The 21,946-nt window shown below is 34.1% G+C and overlaps 1 protein-coding gene and 1 long non-coding RNA gene across 2 annotated transcripts in view; both read right to left on the bottom strand.

Moving 5' to 3' along the window:
• The window catches only part of LOC140443629 (uncharacterized), a 31,532-nt gene that overhangs the window by 7,094 nt on the left and 2,492 nt on the right, over nt 1-21,946 (bottom strand). The window lies entirely within an intron of this gene.
• On the bottom strand, nt 3,818-7,045 carry LOC140443627 (52 kDa repressor of the inhibitor of the protein kinase-like). The gene is made up of 3 exons (XM_072534984.1): nt 6,471-7,045; nt 6,205-6,389; nt 3,818-6,155 (listed from the first exon to the last, which is right to left on the bottom strand). Exons 2-3 carry the CDS (start codon nt 6,377-6,379, stop codon nt 3,949-3,951), a joined length of 2,382 nt encoding a protein of 793 aa, XP_072391085.1. The 5' UTR covers nt 6,380-6,389; nt 6,471-7,045; the 3' UTR covers nt 3,818-3,948.

The following is a 21,946-nucleotide window of genomic DNA, read 5'->3' as shown; positions in this document are numbered from 1 at the left end:
AAGACAGATAGCTGCGTACCGAAACGGTTGTTGCGTTCGGGTGTTGGCATCTCTTGGTTGGACGTAGTTATACTAGTTAAGGGGCTCTTCCCGGGAACGGTGCACAAGGTCGCCCAGGTGAGCTTTGGGCTCGTTTGAGGAATGCTGCCGGAAGCAGGCACTCGGGGTTAATCCTGAGAAGATTGCTGTAGTTCTGTTTACTCGGAGAAGGACCATCGGACCTACAAGACAGCTTACCTTCTATGGTAAAACTGTATCGATTTTCAAAACAGTGAAATATCTAGTAGTGATCCTGAATTCTATACTTTCATGGAAGATACATGTCGACGCCAAGGTGAAGAAGGCCGCGGCAGCTTTCTCGGCGTGCAGAAAAGTTTTTGGAGTTAAATGGGGTCTGCAGCCAAACATTTAAAAATTAAAGGTTGTACAGGCCATTGTGACATCTGGAGATAGGCCCTCGATTATTGTCTTGTGCTCTCTATGGTACAGGACAACATGGCCCCCCAATGTGAGTTCTCATCCCTCTTCTTGGTTCAATTTCCTGACCGGAATGAGTGAATGGAACAAGAGCCTTCATTGATACGTCGAGGCTATCTCACGTCGAGCGGAATCAAAATTGAATCTGTATCATACATCTGTGTCATACATCAGTCTTTCAGGACCAGAACTTTTTCTTCTAGGCTGTAGAAGGTGCTCTCTGGTGGTCAGTATGCTTACCGACCACTGTAGACTCATGGGGCACCTTCATTTGCTTGGATTGACGGATAGCCCACGGTGCTGTTTGTGTAATGAGAAGGAGGAAACCTCCTCATTACGCTGTAATGAGGCTGTATATTGACTAAAGAAATATTGACTGTAAATACGATAAACAAATTTTATTATTTAATGTTTATGAACCGTAACTTGCTTTAAAAATCTGCTTTCAAACTAAAATTCAGAAAATTCAATGTGTTAAAGAACTTATTATTAATGATAATATATACTGTTTTCTATTTTTAATCCATCTAGTACCTACTGCCGCAACTGAAAGAAGTTTTTCCAAATTAAACTTGATTAAAATCTACCTCAGGATTTCTCTGAAACAGAAACGACTATCAGACTTGTCGTTAATGTCTATAGAAACCGAAAATCTAGAAATCTAAATCGAGAAATTTAAAACTTCTTCAGCTAAGGATGCTTTAATAAATAAGTGTATAGAACAAAAGGCGAAAAAAGTTTATTTTTAAAATGTCTGTATAACATAATATTGGCTGACAGAAGAATTTGTATTTGTAATTATATTTGTATACTTTATAACTATATCTAATACATATTTTGTTTAGTACAAGCGTTTTTGCTTCTTTTGTTGAACATTTTTTTAGTACTATGCCGTATCAGTAGTGAAAAGGACCCCGCGACAAGCCTGAATAAGAAGCCCCCATGGAGCTACTGACGCTACTGGAACCGCTTATATTTATTAAATAGTAGAGTCTATTTTTCAAAAGTCATAATAATTTTTACTTTCTGGATTTAATTTTTGGCCAATCCCCAAACTGGACACGTTTGTCTTCGAATGGAATTTCACCATAGCTGAAAAGCATCCGAATCGGTTCACCCCTTGCAGTGAGATCAAAATATGTGAGTTTATATGTATGTGCCATTTTTGGTTTAGTTAAATTAATCACAACAATCACCAGTTTCACCAGATAAATAGAAGGAGACACCGGTATAAAATGATTTTGATACAACATGATCAACCTTTTATATTTATATTATCTTATCTCATATTCTGCTAGTTAATTATAATGCTATAAACGTGATATAGGTATCTTACTATTTACTATATCGGGTGTAGCATAATCACACAATGATAATGCAATTTAAATGAATAATTGTTAATACACAAATGATTCAGCAATATACGGAACATCTTACAGAAAATGTATAGGGAAAAGAAGAATCAGAATAATCTGTGAATAACACTTTTAGGATAAAATTATTATTGAAGTTATTTTAGAAGATTATTAAAAGGTAGTGTCATTTTAGGGGGCTATAAATGACCAACTTATAAACAATATTAGAAATGCAGACGATACAGTATTGCTGAGCTGAGCAGAGCTCCAAAAGATAATGGATAACGTTGTAGAAACATAAAATAAATACGGCCTAAAACTAAATTGCAAGAAGACAAAAATAATGGTCATTATTCACATCACACAGCTCTTCAAATGAATAAGCTTCAAAGTTCGAATAATACAAGTCCTGTCCGTACTTGGAACTCCGGAGGCTGAAGTGCCACAGGGGGCGATCCGATTAACCCTACTTTAAACAAAATACACTGCCGATGTTCCAAGAATATTTGGAACACTATTTAGCCTTAATGCAGACGATACAGCGATTGCGGCTAACCATAGGACTATAGATAAAGTAATCAACAAAACAACCTAATTAAACCATTGGACAATATAGAATATTGGAGTCACTTAGGAAAAATAGCAATCATCTCCTGAAAAACATAAGTGGTCCTCTTTAAAAAGAGAAGGGAAGACCCAGTGGAACAGCTGACGGTGTAAAAAAATTCCATCGAATGGAAAAGATGCTAAATACCTCATAATGGGAGTCACAATGGACCAAGGACTAACATTCAAGCAGCACGTAGACACAACTACAACAATAAGAGGACTCGAAGGTTGAACAAGCAAATTAAGAATAAAAACCAAATTAGGATGGATAAACAGCATCATACTGCCAATACTGACATTTGCATTTCTCCTCGCATAAGGACATATCAGCAATACAAGTAAAAGAGGATAAAAGTAGCTTAAAACAACAGCCTACAGATATGTCGCTGAACGCTTTTTGTTCAGAGTACTTCAACAAGTAATGGTGACAAATCCAATGGTCGAAAAGGCCAGAATTAATATTGTTCTGAAGCTATTTTCTTGTGGCATTTTAAATTAATTACTATTTAAATGGGAATAAGCTACAATTAAAGGTGCAAAATACGTTTATTGACGTTTCAATTTCCACTTTGAAAACGATTTCCGAAGTGGAAATTAAAACGTCAATAAACGTATTTTAACCTTTAATTGTGGCTTATTCCCATTTAAATAGTAATTAATTAGGCCAGAATTAGGTTCGTTGATCTAGAAAACTACCCAAGCCCGATACTGAGAGAGATAAGGTATGATGCGTTCCATCGATGTAAGCACAATATATTAAAGCGGCAAATACTGGCCAACATGTAAATACTAGATAAGTTCATAACTCCATCAAAGGAAACAACTCATAGCACTCGTTTATTAATATTAATTTATTTTCAGAGATATTCTTAAAAAAAAATTTAAAAACGACCTTAAAAAATTATAAAATACTAACAAAAAGATGAAAGCCACCCAAAAAAATTAACAAAACTCAAAAAAACCGGACACGAAAGGCCCATGCCCTCTAGCACCGAGTAGCCGAACTAAGCGTAGCCCGGAGCGGAGACTCGAGGCCTGAGCAGCAATTTTAGTTCGAAGATACGTCACTAGAGAATGCAAAAAAAGAGAGCCTCACACTAGCCTGCATTGATCAGGTTAAAATATCGTGCTGGAGCATTGGAGCGCGGTAAAGTGATTCCTGGTTACACGAAATTATGAATTACAATGAATTGTAACATCCAAATGTAATTCTAAGGGATATGCAAATCTCTCAGGCTAGGTTTAATCAAATTACTGCTGCAGCTACTTGGTGTTTAACCAGTGTAGCACTCACTTGCGGTTTGTTTTTTTAGAAGGTGTTCATTGCTCAGTTCGGTATGTCCTATTTTTAATATGTGTAGTATAAGCAGGGACGTATTTATAGTTTTTTAATGGGGGGGATCCTAATTTCCAAATTAAGTAAAACCGGGGCTTGGTTTTGAAATACCTTTGAAAAAAGTAATAAAAACAAATTTCTAAAAATTTTATTAAAACTTAAAATACCGTTTTACAAAATTAAATTCATTCTCTTCCTTCTTTCAGCTAACTTATTTACAATTTCTGAGGAATTTAGACCTATTGTCACATTCCGATGAATACTCATGAGAGCTAATCCTGTAAGCCTCTCGTCTCCCATTCTATTTCTAAGATAAGTTTTTAACCGTTTAAGTGATGAAAAAGTACGTTCAGGTGTGGCAGTAGATACTGGAAGTGTTGCTAAAATTTGAAGAAGTTTCCTAACCGTTGGAAAAAAAATTTCATCACGTCGGTCCATAGCTTCTAGTGCAGTAGACGGCTGTTCTTGATTGCACCAGTGGTTGTGCCAAAGCTCATACTCACTTACTAAATGTTTTATTTCAACTTCCCTGAGAAATATTTCTCCGATTCCTGCTATACATTTCTTTGCTCTCTCAGTATTTTGGGTGCGATCTGGTAGAAGCAACTGAATTCCTGAAATTGCTTCTTCGTGAGGTTTAAAGCGAGCATCAAGCTCGGTCACTACATGTTGTATAAATGGATAAAATATATTTCGCCGATAGTAAACTTCAGCAGTGTCCCCTGGTATATTATTGCGGTTCAATTGTCTCCTACTTACTCTTGGAACAGTTATATCTGCTGAAATTAATTTTTTTGCTTCCTCAAAAAGATTTGAGAATTCACGTTCGTTACGAAGGTTCTGTAAAGTGGTTTTTATTGTTTTTACGTAACTGCAAGAGTCGGTTAAATCTACATTGACTTTTTGTAGGGTTCGGTTTAAGCTTGACGTATAGGAGAAAACCTTCCTTAAAATAGTTAGTGAAACTATAAATTGACTGTTTTCCATTGCGACTTGTAACTGGTAAGCTTGGGTTGCAATTTCCCTTCCAGATTCTTGAAGTTCTTGAAGCACGGAATTTACTACAGGAAACATCTCAGCAAATCTTTCGACGGCTGTATGTTTTTCTGTCCAGCGTGTCTCACAAAGCGAGATAAGCATTGAATGAGGTGCTTCAATCTCGTCCGCAGTTCTTTTTAAAAGTCCATCCCGGAGTGCAGATTGCCGAAAGAAGTTAATTATACTTTTAATAGTTCCGATGCAGTTTCGTATTGCAGGGATCTCGCATGAATGACCCAAAACTAAGTTTAATGTGTGCGCCACACAGTGTACGAATAGTGCTCGAGGATATTTGTCCATGATTATTGTTCTTACTCCTTTAAATCGTCCGCTCATCACAGCCGCACCATCATAGCCCTGGCCAACTAAATTCTCCAAATCTAATCCAAACGACTTAAGTTTATCGATGATTGTCGTAGCTAGAGCTAATCCTGTTACTTCATCAACGTGTATAAATTCAATGAAATCCTCTCGAATAAGTGCCTTTCCAGAAGAGCAGTCTACATACCGAAGGCAAAGTGAGAGTTGTTGGTGACGCGAAATGTCTTGAGTTTCGTCAGCAAGTACAGCAAAGAAACCTGATTGTTTCACTCTATTTATTATTTGCTCCTGAACAGCATTTCCACACAAATCAATAATTTCATTTTGAATGACGGACGATGTGTACATAGCCCGAGAATGATTGCTTTGAGAAATAAGGTGATTTTTAAGTACTTCATCACCAGCTTGCGCACGAAAACGAAGTAGTGCACGAAAATTACCGTCATTATGTAGAGGATCTATAATACCGATTTCACCAGAGTCTTGATTTCCTCTCAAAGGCAATTTCTGCCGTCCGCAAAATAAGATTGTGTCCACTATGGCACATAGCCTCTCTCTATTTTCTCGGGCAATTTTTTTATTTTCTTCATTAAACGACTCTGTAATATCACGAGTTTGACCTTCCATAACGCTTACAAAATTTCTTGCCCGTTCAACAGCATATTTATGATAATTTGTATTTCGATGATGTTCCATTTTTTCCAGAGCTTTTTTCCAGTTATTAAATGGTTTTGTGACAAAACTTCCAAGTTTTTGATCACCGCGACCACCTTCGGTCTGTCCAAATAAAACGCACATTTTGCATAATGATCCTTGTAACATATTTGAATATACTAACCATGGATTCTTTTGGGTCCAATGACGTTGAAAACAAAGTTTTCTTTTACCACAGACGGGGAACTTAAAAGTCTCTGGAGGGGTCCAAGTTTCTTTTAAAACTGTTAATTTTTCTTCGTCATTTTTTGGATTATTTGATAAATATTTACCAAAATCGTAGTCCATACCAGAATCCAGACCAGCTAAAAAAATGCTTTAAAATGGTGAGAGATTAAAATTAAAGTAACTTACCATTGCTTGGTTCTCTGTTTCTATCTGAGGTGGAGGGAGTTGGAGCATCCCCATCTGTACTAATATCCATACTCGGCGTAGTTAGGATTTTATCGTTTTGAGGATTCGGTTCATCATTAGTTTTCCCCTTCTTTGGAAAAAATCCCAAAAGCGACTGCTGTAAAGTTCGTTTCATACTTCTTTCACTAAAACATTAATATTAAGCAATATCCAAATAATAATTATTATATTATCTATATATACGTAACGACACTGTAGATACTTACACAAACACCACAAAAATTTCGACAAATACAACAGTTTACTGGATTTGTACTTGTACGATAGCAACAAAATAAAGAAAACAATACACAAATCCACATATGCACCGGCCGGCCGACAAACAAGACTGGCACTAGACAGACAGCACTAGACTGCGACTCATATATAACCACCGTTCAGTGATAAAATAAGTTGGGTCACTCTCGATTTAGCGCCGGTTTACCTGCCCCCGTCGTCTCACGCCCCGTACCTACCAAATTCTCACCGGTCAGTCCTCTCTAAATTTCTATCGTTCAGGCACCGTTCAATGTATTTGCGGAGCGTTCAATATCATTTATGACTACCGGCAAAAAATCTTTCGGCAAGAGCCGAGATCAAAAGAGTGAACCTACTATTTGGAATAGGTGTACGGTGATATAACTACTAATAGCGTTCTAATTCTAATAGGTATTAGTTTATCTGTATCTACGCTGCTACTGCGGACCGACAGCATCCGTGCGCTGACTCATTAATTTATTTTTATTTTTTATACATGTAATATTGGATTAAAAGTAATAGTTTTGCATGGACTGCAAGGAGGGGGTTTGAACCTCCTAAACCCCCCCCCCCCCATAAATACAGTATAAGTCGGTGTCTATTATTAAGTCCACTTGATATTGCTGTAGATATCTCGGAGTTTAATTGCAATTTGTTTGTGATTTCGTTTCAAATATTCCTTTGTGAGATGGTATCCAAAGTAACTTAACTTTCTTTAAATAATTTTTTTTTATTTAAACAAAAATAATCCTGCATTAATTACTGAAAAATATTAGCACAACACAAATTACTAGTTTTCAATTTCTTACACTGTATACAATTTAAATATATTATTAAAAAAAACATGGTAAAATTTAATGTCTTTTAAATATTTCAGTACTTAATTCAAATGGTAGCTCAGTACATTCGTCATGTTAGTAGTCAGTCAATAATCCTGCATTAATTACTGAAAAATATTAGCACAACACAAATTACTAGTTTTCAATTTCTTACACTGTATACAATTTAAATATATTATTAAAAAAAACATGGTAAAATTTAATGTCTTTTAAATATTTCAGTACTTAATTCAAATGGTAGCTCAGTACATTCGTCATGTTAGTAGTCAGTTTATTTATTTTTTTCTTTCGTGGATGTATTTTTGGCATTCTAACAGGATATGTTTAACACTGATTGGAATATTACAGTTGTGGCAAAAAGGGGTGGGTTCTTTATTTATTAAGTGGATATGGGTTGGTATCATGGTACAATGAATACACAAGGTATGATACATAATGTTCCAAAATCGGTTCGCTTTCGCGCATGACGTAGTCAAGATCGCTTATTCCCGCAACATTTGAATGTAGTTGTATTTTTTAATAGTAGTTAATAAGTAGACTTTTAATTTTAAGTTTTTTTATATAATTTGGCTAATTTAATTATAATAATTATAAAGATATGATAAAATTATGTTATTATAATATTTATCTCTTATAAAACATAGATATCCTTTATAAGTCAAGTTTTAATTATCTTTTATTACACGTAGGTACAGGTTAATTAACTTATACTCCAGAGTTCGATATTTCAGACGTTTAAAAAGATACAGAAAAGTGGTAATGGAGGTACACAAAATTTGTACGTATATATACCTACTGAACTAAACACAAAATCAAAATAAATAATGACAAAGTCAACTTTATTTATATCGAATGAGCTAGCTGGCCATCGAATATGAGTGTAGTAAGGGCACACAATATTGCACAACATTTAAAATGACATTTTTGTAATATTCGCACATAAAATTGTCTTGGTATTGTTTATAATAATGATAACATTGTATATTTTAATAATGATAACATGATTTAACAAAGAAAAATACGTTATTTTGGAAGATGCTAAATTGATTTCCTCCGAAACAGTTCTTATTGCAAATTGCATAGCAGGCTGAGGCTAATTTCTTACTTAACAAATCGATATGAAAAAACCGTTAAGGTTTCATGACTAATAATTAATAAAAATCAAGATTTAGACTTACGTCGTTGACCTAGAAGTAGTAAGAAGCTGCTCAACATACTTTTTGGACTCTCTGTGTTCGCCTCCTTGTACGCGTTTCTTTTGGTTGGTTAAAAGGGTAGCCGATGTTGATTTAGGCAAATAAAGACTAGGTACTGCCTCATGTTTGAGTTTTAGACCCTTTTTAGAAACGTAATTTAAAAGTTCCTGTTGTAGATTTCTTTGGTAATCTTCAGTTTTAAAATGTGTATACCAAATTCTTGCAGTATTACAATTAAAATTATCCTATCTACAACAAGATATAATCCACAGTTTTCTGGTCACGCTATCTTTAGGAAATGTATGAAACCTAAAGATTTTATCTTCATTGTCACTATTGCAACAAGCAATTGCACAGCGTACTTTGAAAAAGGTACAAAACCAGATATACAATGGCAAATAAAAACTTTCAGTTTTACAAAAAAATACTATACTATAAATAAATAGTAGGTAACTAAACACCATTTGTATAAAGACACATATATAAGCATATATCTAAATTATTTTTCTATTATAAAATAGATGACTCAGTCAGTATTGAGATACTTTAAAATATATTTATTATCTCATAACTTGCAATTTGCAATAGTCACCATTGATAACCGATATTATTGTTGAACTTTTGTTTTTATACAAGCTTTCTGTCTTGCCGGTTTAAAGTCGTCTGAAGTCGATATTTATTGTGTTTTGCGTTTGAACTAATTTGTGTCTTATTTTCATATTATTATATTGTTTGATAAGTAAATTTTGCATATAGTAATCGGTAGGTTATAGTAATGTGTATATTTTTTATTTTACTAAATTTCATTATAACTCATCTAAAATACCATATTGAATTGTAAAACAGATTTTTCTCTATTGTACTCTATTTTGTTTTTATTTCAGTAAAACTGCTTGGAAGTGAGTGACAGTGAATCAGAATAAGCAAATCTACTACTATTTACCTATTCACAGTATTTCCTCTGCAGAAAATTTTTAAATTTCAAGGGATTTGCATACAAAAAGAGTACTTTTTGTATGCAAATTTTTCTCTATTGTACTCTATTTTGTTTTTATTTCAGTAAAACTGCTTGGAAGTGAGTGACAGTGAATCAGAATAAGCAAATCTACTACTATTTACCTATTCACAGTATTTCCTCTGCAGAAAATTTTTAAATTTCAAGGGATTTGCATACAAAAAGAGTACTTATATTATTAGTATATGTATGAAAACAAAAATAAATATTTTGCCTAAATCTCTAGGAGAAGTAAAGGTTTTACGCTACTGAAAATATATTTTTTATTCAATTATAACCAAAACAAAACATTTAAAAAAAATTAGATCACTTTTTAACCATAATTTCAAAATTAGTGTGTACGTTAAGCTGTAATAATGGGTTCGAGGTGGTTCAGGCGATCTTAACTACGTCACACTCCTGGGCCAGCTGTCAAATGTCATGCGCAATATCATACCTTGTGTATTCATTGTACCATGGGTTGGTATAGTATTTCCTAATCGTAATCGAGATCAAGGACACCTTTTAATTTGATGGATGTGGATACGGAATTCCAGTTATTCTGATATAAACTACTAATATTGTTTTTGATATAGGCTTTATGGTATTTTCTTGTTAGCATGTTTGACTTAGGAATGTTTTTATCTATTGTAGATATTCGCAAGTTGGTACACTTCTGTGGTTTTCTTGATTCCCACGTTTGACGGCGACAATAAAAAACTTGTTTCTATGTTTTTAATTAATAGTATGAGTTCATTTTTATTAGCATTTTAATTTCATTTCATGGATATAGTTGCCGCACAGCCGTTGTTGTACTTAAAGAGTCAGATATTATAATGTAATGTGGTTCAGATCTCCTTCTACAAACTTTAAGTGCCTTCAAAGTAGCCAGTGCTTTTCTAGTAAATACACTACAGTTCAGAGGGAGATGTACTTTAAATTTTTCTTCTCCTTGTATGTAAGCAAGTGCTAACCTTGATTGAGCTTTTGATGCATTAGAGTGGATATTTTCAGAATTTTGGATATAAGGTTATTACATATTTCATAAAATTATTAAAGTATTATTGTTGCGTTAGTGAATGTTTTGGTATAACAAGTAAGGGATGTACCTACAATTGCTAAACTAGTTAACCGAAGGTAAAAGTTTTGGATTAGTTTTATGATAATACTAAACTGCTCAAAGTTGTAACCACTGTGTTTTAGTCTTTCATGAAAAAGTAATGTAATCATAGGTTTGTTTTTGTAGTCCCTGAAAAATTTAGATGAATTAAAAGATGGCATTGCAGTAAATGGCCACCTTATAAACAATATTAGATATGCACACGATACTGTATTGGTGGTAGATAGAGCTCAGGGGCTACAAATGATGATGGATAATGTTGTAGAAACATGTTACAAATACGGTTTACCACTAGATTGTAAGAAAATAAAAATAATGATCATTAGTAAGAACACTTTGGGGTGTAATGGACTAGTGATGCGCAACATATAGCCTCTTCTATTCAAATGTCAACCTTACCTGCTCGTATGATGATCTAGATCATGATCATCTGGTGAATATACCATGGGGTCCATATGTATGGAATAAATTCAGTTTTAGCGATATTATGCAATATGTGAAAAAAACCTGAAACAAGTGGATTTGTATTCTTAAATTGACAATTTACTACTACTACTACTACTACTAAGGATTTCCACAGTTTTCACTGTCTTCCTTCACTCAACCGTTTTCTCCAATTTTTCCTGTCATTCCAGTCTCCATCTCGCAGGGTTCTTTTCTCCATAGCCTCGTCGATTTCATCTCTGAATGACCTTCGGGGTCTTCCTCTCTTTCTTCTTCCAATCGGGCTCCATTCTGTGATTTTGTTTATCCAGCATCCTCTGTCCGCTCTTCTGACGTGGCCGTACCAGGATAGTCTCTTCTCCTCTATATAGTCGATTGTGTCTGATTGCACTCCCATTCTCGGCTTAATCTTTGCGTTTTCAATTCTGTCTCTTTTTGTAAGTCTACAGCTTCTCCTCAGGAACTCCATTTCTACTGCTCTTATTCTACCTCTATTTCTCTTGTTTATTGTCCAGTTTTCGGACCCATATGTCAGGATACTTCTTGTCAGGGTATTATATATTCTCTTTTTTGTCTTTATCGTAATGTTCTTATCCCACAACACTGAGTTTAGTTGTCTTATACAGTTTCTTGTTTGTCTCAGTCTGTTGTTTATATCTTCTTCTGTTGTTCCCTGGTTCGATATTATGGTTCCTAAATACTTGAATTTATCTGTTCCATTTATTTGTCTTCCCTCGTCTATCTCTAGGTTCTCATATCCTTGTTTTCTGTTGTTAGGTATTCGGTTTTCTCTAAGTTTATTTCCATTCCGTTGTTTTTATTGACAATTTACAGTATCCAAATTAAATTCATCATTCAAATCCAAGTAAATATTATCCCCCTCCAGCACCCCCTTTGAATTATTAGCACTTCCTCGAAAATTTTAAATAATAAAGGGGGTCGTATGGCACCTTGTTAGAAAGGGATTTCAGTCCTCTATTCAGCAATACAAAGTTTTTGAAGTTTGGTGCAATCATAACGAAAAAAATTTATTTTTAAGATGTAAAATTTTGATAATGTCTATATCAGAAAACTTTAGGTTGAATGAAGATAATAATGTCACATAATATTTAGAATGTATTTTTCAATGTCGATAATGTACAATTAAATTAAATGTTCAAAATGACTACCATTTCCTTCTTGACAATAACCGAGGCGATTTTCGAATTCTCGTACAACATTTTGTGCGACCTAGCTGGTTATTTTGTTAATAACCCCATAAAAAGTAATTGAGAGGAGTCAAATCGGGGGATTTAGCCGGCCATTCGATCGTTCCACGTATTCCAATCTGCTTATTGGATACTATACCTAATAATAATTTCTAATTATACGTGAAAAATGCGGTGAAGCTCCGTCTTGTTGGTAGTAAAGTAGAAACCCTCAATTCAGAAGAGTGATTTCATAGTTTAAACGCCGAATATCCTCAAATTTAAATGTACACAGCGGCCCTCGAAAACTGCCTGTTTTCTCGATTGCAATTTGCGTTTCCTCATAAGAAATTACAGAATATATAAAGTAGTATATTTATTTGTGCTTCTCTATAGAAAAACTGACCAGGAGTTATCGTACAGTGTAGCCAATTCTTGTTCACAAGTAGTAATTATGGTCATACAAAACCTGTATTCTTCCACGCAGCGATTATTACCGTCATAAAAATACCAAAAAATATTATTTTTTCAATAGTAAAAATTAAGTACAAAATTGTAATTAAATAAATTTTATTTATATGTTTCGTTTCGTTACATATTTAAAATTATAAAATAAAAATCGATATTTTAAAACAATATTTTTCAATCGTTTGGCAACTTTGGAATTAGCGACGGAATTCCGACCCGAAGAAATCCGCAAAACTAGTTTTTGTCGAGCAAGTGCCCAGCAACAATAGTTCATTTACATAGGCGTTTCTAAGGGTAGGGCATGTGTTGCATTTTGTGAATATATTTTATGCGATAAGTTTGTGTTATTGATAAAATGTGTTATTGATAATACGAGTGTTATAGTTTGTCGTTTTATAGTAAATTTTTAGTTATATTCTGTGATTATTTGGTTTCAGTTTTATTGCAGTTGGACAAAAAACCGAGTTGTTCCAAGAGAAGACAGCAAAATTCTGATGTTGATTCCAAAAATGAAAAGCCGCAAAAGAGACGGAAAATGTTAACGTCCGAAGAGAAGGTAATGATACGAAACGTTTATGAAGGAATTGTCGGCAGAAAAATGGCATTAAATGTTAGCTAAGCGGTCGACATTTGTAGCAGTTTAACAAAAGTATCCGTTAGCTGTATTTATCGTGTACTTAAAAATACATCGGAAAATAAAAAGCAAGAAAAAGGTAAAACTAGAGGTAGGAAAAGCATTGTTTTCGATGACGAGACAAGGAATTTTATACGTCGAAAAATTCATTCATTTTACTTTCGGAGTGAAATTCCAACACTGAAAAAAAATTCTCAAGAGCTCAAAAAAGATGACTCTTTACCCAAGATATCTCATAGGGTCTTAATCAGAACTATGCGCGAAATGAACTTTCGATATGTAAAACGCAACAGAAAAAGTATGCTATTAGAAAAAAATGAAATTATTCTATGGAGAAGAAAATATTTAGAAGAAATACGAAAAATTCGCAGCACTGCATGCAAAATATATTATTTGGATGAAACCTGGATTAACGAAGGTCATACAGTTGGAAAAGTTTGGCAAGATATAAATGTCAAAAGTAAAGGCGAAGCATTTATAGAAGGCTGGTCTACAGGATTAAAAGCTCCATCAGGAAAGAGACGGCGTTTAATCATCACCCATATAGGAAGTGATACAGGGTTCTTTGATGATGGTTTTCTTCAATTTGAGTCGAAAAAAACAGGTGATTATCATAAAGAAATATCTTCCGAAGTATTTGAGCGCTGGTTTAAGAGAATCTTACCAAAATTGGAATCTGGGTCTGTGGTTGTTATGGACAATGCGCCATATCATAGCCGCAAACTAGAACAATAATTACCGACGACGGCATGGCGAAAAGGGAGAATTCAAGAATAGCTTACAGAAAAGGGGATTGCATACGAAGAATCAATGCTCAAAATTCAACTACTTGACATTGCACGGTTAAGGAAAAGTGAATATCTTAAATATGTTGTGGATGAAACTGCAAAAGATTATGGTGTCAAAGTTTTAGGTCTACCACCTTATCATTGCGAACTTAATCCCGTTGAACTTATCTGGGCGCAAGTGAAAGGAAAAGTAGCACGCAATAACAAAACGCTCAAATTAAACGAAGTTAAGAAACTTTTGATTCAAGCAATCCTCCATGTAACTCCAGAGAAATGGGCTAAATGTATAGGCCACATAATTAAAGAAGAATATCGTATGTGGGAACTTGACACTCATGTCAAAGTTTTACTAGAGCCAATTATAATTACACCAGGTGAATATAATGACAGCGATACCAGCACTGCATCTTCAGATTTAGACAGCGAATAATAGTTTCTAATAGTTTAGTAGGCATCAGCATAAAAAAACCAAAAACAAAAAAACACGAGAAGAACATAGTGTGTATAGTGTTTGTGTTTAAATAGAATAGTACAATGTTTTGTTACATCCAAAATTATTTTTATTTTGTTTTTATAGAATTTTATTTTATTTTATAGGATTTTATTTTGTTTTGTTTTATACTGTTTAAGTGTTTTGTTTATTTTATTTAATGGGACAATATGGTTCTTGGCGAACACTCATTTAAAAAAAAGTGACGCGCCACAAGACATACCTCTGTGGTGTGGAAACTGTCTTAAAATTTGTTTTAAAAAAATTTCATTGTGTAACTCTTTAAGGACGGGTCACGTCAAAAGACGTTTTAGCGTAACTTCCGCGACAGCCTGGTGGCATCAGTAAGCTTTCTGCAAAATTACTTGTTTTTTATAGCTTTTTGTTTGTGGCATTCTGTATTTTTAGGAGACTGTATGGAATAAGCCACAAAATATTTATTTATAGGTTTAATTTACTGATTTTTTGATCTCTATATAAAGACATCGTTTTCAAATATACAAGTGATAGTAATATTTATTTTTCTATGGCTTTTTGCTTGCCGTTCTGTATATTTAGAAATAATGTTGGGAATAAGTAAAAATATATTTAATTGAAATGTTTAATTTACTGACGTTTCGATCTCTATATAAAGAGATCGTTTTCAAATATACAAATGATAGCAATATTTATTTTTCTGTGGATTTTTGCTTGTGGCATTCCGTATTTTTAGGGAGAATGTTGGAAATAAGCCACAATACATATATTTACATGTTTATTTTACTGACGTTTCGATCTCTAGTACAGAGACCGTTTTTAAAGTTAAGAAAAAAAAAGAAAATAATATAAGAATATATAAATATAAAATAATAAACAAATAAAATAAATATAACTATAATTTATATCTTTGAAAACGGTCTTTGGCAATAGAGATAGAAACTTCAGTAAAAACCTGCAGATAAATATATTGTGGCCTATTTTGAACAATAATATGTAAACAATATAATATAATTAACGTTAAAATAAAAGTAAGTGTACGCCACTGGATTTTCATACGACTTTCCCCACTTCTACGACTTCAAACGATGACTCACTCTCCCAAATAGTGAAATTAGAGTTTAAATAGATCGATCTATCTCATTTGGATCATTAACATCAGGAAAAAATCTTCGTAATGTAGGTACTAAAAAGTTAATTAAAAAATCTAGATAAACCTCACCATTAAAGGATAAATAAGGATATATAAGCCCTGAAAAAAAATAAGGACCAATAATTCTATTCTTAATGATACCTGCCCAAACAATAACTTTTTAGGATATTGTGTGTGACTTTCACACACCCAGTAAGGATTTTCTCAGCTCCAATATCTACAGTTCTGCTTGTTAACCGTTCCGTTTAAATGAAACGTCGCTTCATCAGAAAAAACTATTGTGTTTATGAACTGCAAATCTACGTTCATCCCGTCCATCATCAATTTACAGAATTCTTACCTTTTTCATTTAATTTCTGAACCAACTGAACTTTGTAAGGGTGGTAATTTTTGTTTATGCAAAATTCTCAAAATAGATGATTTACTTACATCATTGAATTCGGCAAGTTCTCGAGTTGTCTTATGCGGATTTTCCTCACTCTCTAGAAATACATCTAACATCAGCAAATTTAACATTTCTACCTGGTTTTTCAAGATTTTTTACATGTCCAGTATAACGAAACTTCTTTTCAATTTTGCTAACTGTAGACTGCGAAACTTGTTGTCTAGGGTATTTATTATTAAACATTTCACAAACTTTTTTTTAAGTTCTTGTTTTATTTCCACAACCAATCATAATTAAAATGTATATTCTATGAGTCTCGGACAAATGAGCCATAATTAAATTTAATACGCGCACAAATATTATACTGACGTGTATTAGTACCTTTAAATGTCTAAACGACAGTAGCCTACTAGATTCGTATCAATTGTTCATTTGGATTTTTGACTAATATTTTATTATCTTCAAAGTTTTTTTCCAAATGTTGTAAGAGAATTCCAAAATCGCCTCGGTTATTGTCAAGAAGTGAATAATGGTGGTCAAGTTGAACATTTAATTTAGGAATGGGAAAACCTACCGGTTTTAACCAAAAACAGGTTTTTTTATTTCGCAAAAACCGGTTTTATCGGTTGTTTTTTTGTCCCGGTTATAACCGGTTTTTTATTTTTAAAGTAAAAACCAGTTATTAGGTTTTTATGGTGATTAGGATTAGATTAGGTATTATTTTGGATCCCAATCATAATTATTATTCTCAAGTAATTATTCCAAACAAAACCATAATTCAAATTTTATTTTATTTTATAAATACAGAAGCAAACTGAAAGTGCAAACTTGTAACCTATTGGATTAAAAAAACCGAAAACCGGTTTTTCGTAAAACCGGTTTTTTCAGCCGGTTATAACCGCCAGGTTAAACCGTAAGCAAGAAAAACCGGTATAACCGAAAACCGGTGTTTTGTCAAAAACCGCCATCCCTAATTTAATTTAATTGTAAAAATCAATTTTCTCAGTTATGATCCACAAACTTAAAAAACTTTATATTGCTGAATAGAGGACTAAAATCCCTTTCTAACGAGGTGCCACAAAACCCCCTTTGTTATTTAAAATTTTCGAGGGGGATCTTATAATTCAAAAGGGGTGCTGGATAATACTTTCATACTGTAAATTGTCAATTTAAGAATAAAAATCCACCTGTTTCAGGTTTTTATCACATAGTACATAATAAAGCTAAACATGAATTTATTCCATACACATGGACCGCATGGTATATTCAAAGACGAAAGGCCAAAGAAAATTGGTTAAAACACAGTGTTAAGAAAACGAGTTGTTGCAACAAAAACACGATACATTTATTATGCATAAAAAGGTCAAACAAGCAGCTGATCTTCAAAAATCCAACACAGCTCTCAAACTGCAAGATCAACAGGGGAACATCATCATAGATAAAAATTAGAATATATGCATATGGACCAAACACATACAAAAACTCTTTGATGATAAGAGGTCCGAACAACCTCCGTCCTACATATGTAATGACCACTTACCAATCACATCAGATGAAGTGGAAAAAGCAATATCACAACTAAAACATAGCAAAGCTCCTTAACCTAACAATGCATATTTTTCTGAACTCAAAAATCTATTTAACACCGACGGTACTCAACTTTTAACAACAATATTCAAGGAATTTAAACGGAGTAATGCTAAGATCATGGCTGACGTCCACGTTTAGTGCTCTATCACAGAAAACAAAATCCATATCCTGCGATGATTTCCAGACCATCAGCTTTTTAAAATGTGGCTCATTTAATAAGCCATATTTTAGAGTTATTTTAGTTTAGTTTAGTTTAGTTTAGTTTTCGGAACGCGGTGTGTACGAGAAAGGTTTTCTTTAGCATACAAGTTCTATTTTAACTATGTAAAAATATTAACAAATAATGAAATAAACACGTGATCTAAGAAATACCAGCAATCACTTTATGTATACTATCACCCTTGCTGTTTAATATATACTCTTGAAAGAAAATCTTTTAAGAAGCAGTAGAGAATGTTGAAGCCGGAATTCTAAGTAACAAAGAATGTATTAATAACATCAGATACACGTATGACACAATGGTATTCGCTGACAGTTATGAAGCTCTTCGGGTTATAATAAATCGAGTCACAGATGTGAGTCAGAGATATGGACTTTTACTGAACATTACGAAAACAAAATGTATGATGATCTCTAAGAAGGAACAGCAAATTGAAAGATTCAGTGTGAATGGTCAACCAATAGAAAGAGTAAAAACATACACCTACCTTGGTACGAACGTCAATGAAAATTGGGACCACTCTCTAGAAATAAAATTTAAGATAGAGAAAGCAAGATCTGCATTTTAAAAATGGCTAAACTATTCAAATACCCATAAAAATCAGATCGGACAGAAAAGTCCGGGCTGAAGAATCCACGTACGTGGTTCAACACAACAACTGCAAATCGTTTCAGAGCAGCAGTTTGAAAAATACATATTGCTGTGATGGTCGCCAATATCCGAAAAGGAGCGGCACTACAAGATGAAGTAAGAACACAAACATAAATGCCGAAATTATAGTAAACGATACACCGTTAGAAATAGTGAAGAAAATATGCTATCTGGGCAGTTATATTAAGGGTACCTGGTATCATAACTCCGAAACAAAAGTTCGTATTAAAAAAAAACCAAAAGCTTTTTAACGGTCATAGAAAGATTCGCTGCAATTTATCTTTAAGTATCAATATACGGGGGTGTAGGGTTGTGTTATAGAGGTAGCACCTTTTATCGGAACGACCACATCGAGCGTCATAGATGGGAGATGGTTCTTGGTAACTGGTCCTCATAAGACACCTAACTCTCACTTATGGCTCCAAGTGCCACACCCCGGACAACTGCATTGGTCTGCAGGCTAAACTAAGTGAGGGTAGCCAGATATGGTGAAAATTTTACCGACCGATTGCCGGTATAAGCAATCTCACACTTGCTAATCAACGGTTCTGGGCGGAAGAATTGGTAGGTGGTAGAGCACCCTTTTATCCTGGGGTTGAGAAATCGATCTCGAAGATGGAGGAACCAATATACTGGTCAACAGCATAAGGATGTAGAAGGCAAGCAGAAACGACTACATTAAAGATCCCCATGGATATCCCTAGTAAAATCATCATGGTTTTAGAAACTAATAACGACGTTACTGATCATGGCCCTCGAAAGCCAAGATCCGGCAGGAGAGAAGAAGACAAGAACTCTCAGGTCGTTAATCAGCGAATTCCTTGTCAAAAGAACGCAGATAAAAAAATAAGACTGCCCAACACTAGAATAGGAACCTGGAATGTTCAGAGCATGTTTCAGCCTGGTAAAATGCACAATGTTATTCAACAAATAAACAGGTTGAATATCGATGTACTGGGTATCAGTGAAGCTAGGTGGCCCATCTCAGGTTGTTTTTTAACAGACGAAGCCACAATATATTATTCGGGTAGCGAGAATAACCAACACAGACACGGCGTGGCAGTAATAGTTAATAAAAAATCTAATAGACCGTCTAAAGAGACCGTCTGTTACAATTCTGTCAAGAGCAGAACTTTATTATTACAAACACATTTTTCATGTTACCAAACAGACGACTGTATACATGGCGATCAGCCGCAGATACATCGGAGAAAGTAGTCAGGAACCAGATAGACTACATTATGATCAATGAAAGATACCGTAATGCTGTTAAAGCCGTGAAAGCATATCCTGGATCAGACGTGGCCTCAGATCACAATCCACTTATAGCCAAAATTACACTCACCCTTAAAAATATTAAAAGACATCAAAGAATCCCTACAATAGACACAAGAAAACTTAAAGAACCTAAAGTAAAATAATGCCTCCAACATGAACTGCATGTGAACTGCAACATATTGAACATAAACACCAATGATATTGACGAGTACTGGAATCGACTAAAATATTGTCTACTGGAACCCTGTCAAGAAATACTAAAGACTTCCTCAAGGAGAAAGGAGGAATGGATGAATGACGAGATACTCAATATGATGGAACAACGGAGACAATTTAAAAACAAGGATAACAATAAATACAGAGAGATAAACCACGAGATTAGAAAGACGATAAAGCAGGCAAAAGAAAAATACTTTGAAGAGCAATGTTAAGAGATCGAAGACCTTTAAAATAAATATGATCTGTTTAACGTACACAAGAAAGTCAAAGAACTGGCAGGACTAAGAAAACAAAATCCCACTTGTGCAATTCTGGGTAGACACGGTACTGCTATAACACATACGGACGAGAAAATACAAAGATGGGCACAATATATCGATGAATTGTTCGATGATGACAGAGGAGATCTGGAGCATATAGAACTTACGTCAGAAGAAATAGGTCCATATATTACAAAAGAAGAAATATTACACGCATTAAAAACAATGAAGAGTGGGAAAAGCCCTGGACCTGATATGCTTCCTATAGAAATCCTAAAAATTCTAGATGAGAAGCACATTGATGTTTTAGTGACACTCTTGAACCAAATTTATAGTTCAGGCGTATTACCCAAAGAGTGGTTAACATCTATTTTTATTTGTCTCCCTAAAAAGAAAAACGCAAGAGAATGCAGCGATTACCGCACCATTAGCTTAATGTCTCATACGCTAAAGTTACTACTTAAAGTCATCCATAACCGAATATATCACAAACTGGACATAGATATTAATAATACACAATTTGGTTTTCGCAAAGGCCTAGGAACACGTGAAGCTCTTTTTTCACTTAATATACTAATACAAAGATGCCTGGACGTCAATCAAGATATATATGCATGTTTTATTGACTATAATAAAGCATTCGATAAAGTACGACATAAACATTTAATGTATGTCCTGAAATCAAGGAAGATTGACTACAACGACCTCAGGATCATATCAAATTTATACTATAAACAGCGAGCAAAAGTACGTGTTAACGAACAGCTGTCAGAAGAAATTGAAATTAGATGTGGAGTAACACAGGGATGCGTATTGTCGCCAATTCTTTTCAATGCCTACTCCGAAGAGGTCCTGAAAAAAGCTCTTGAGGGTGAAACAGCTGGAATAAAGGTAAATGGAGTAGTCATTACCAACATTTGATATGCGGACGACACTGTGATCTTAGCCGAAAACATTGAAGATCTTCAGAGACTGGTGACCAGAATAGCAGAGTATGGAAAAGAGTATGGTCTAACAATGAATGTCAAGAAGACGAAATTTATGAGAATATCGAAAACTCAAAGAAATAACGAGAATCTTCTAATCAACGAAACCAACGTCGAACAAGTGGACAAATATAATACAATATGATTAATATAATATAATACCTGGGAACAATGATTAACTCCACAAATGATTACAATCAGGAGATAAAAATAAGAATAGAAAAGGCTAGAGCAAATTTCAACAAAATGAGAAGAGTGCTATGTACAAGGGATTTAAAATTGGAACTAAGAGTTAGGTTGGCGAGGTGCTATGTTATTTCGACTTTATTTTATGGAATGGAATCTTGGACCTTGAATGCGACATCAATGAAAAAACTTGAATCATTCGAGCTGTGGGTGTATAGAAGAATTCTGAAAATATCATGGACAGAACACGTCACAAACAAAGAGGTTCTGAGAAGGATGAACAAAGAAATGGAAATTTTAAATTCAATAAAAACAAGAAAGTTGCTCCTTGTTCCAACTGATTATGCAGGAAAAGATCCAAGGAAAGAGAAGCATAGGGAG

This window comes from Diabrotica undecimpunctata, chromosome 6, assembly GCF_040954645.1.
Source record: "Diabrotica undecimpunctata isolate CICGRU chromosome 6, icDiaUnde3, whole genome shotgun sequence".
Taxonomy (NCBI): domain Eukaryota; kingdom Metazoa; phylum Arthropoda; class Insecta; order Coleoptera; family Chrysomelidae; genus Diabrotica; species Diabrotica undecimpunctata.
The sequence above is the reverse complement of the archived record's forward strand: the minus strand, read 5'-3'. Positions and strand labels throughout refer to the sequence as shown.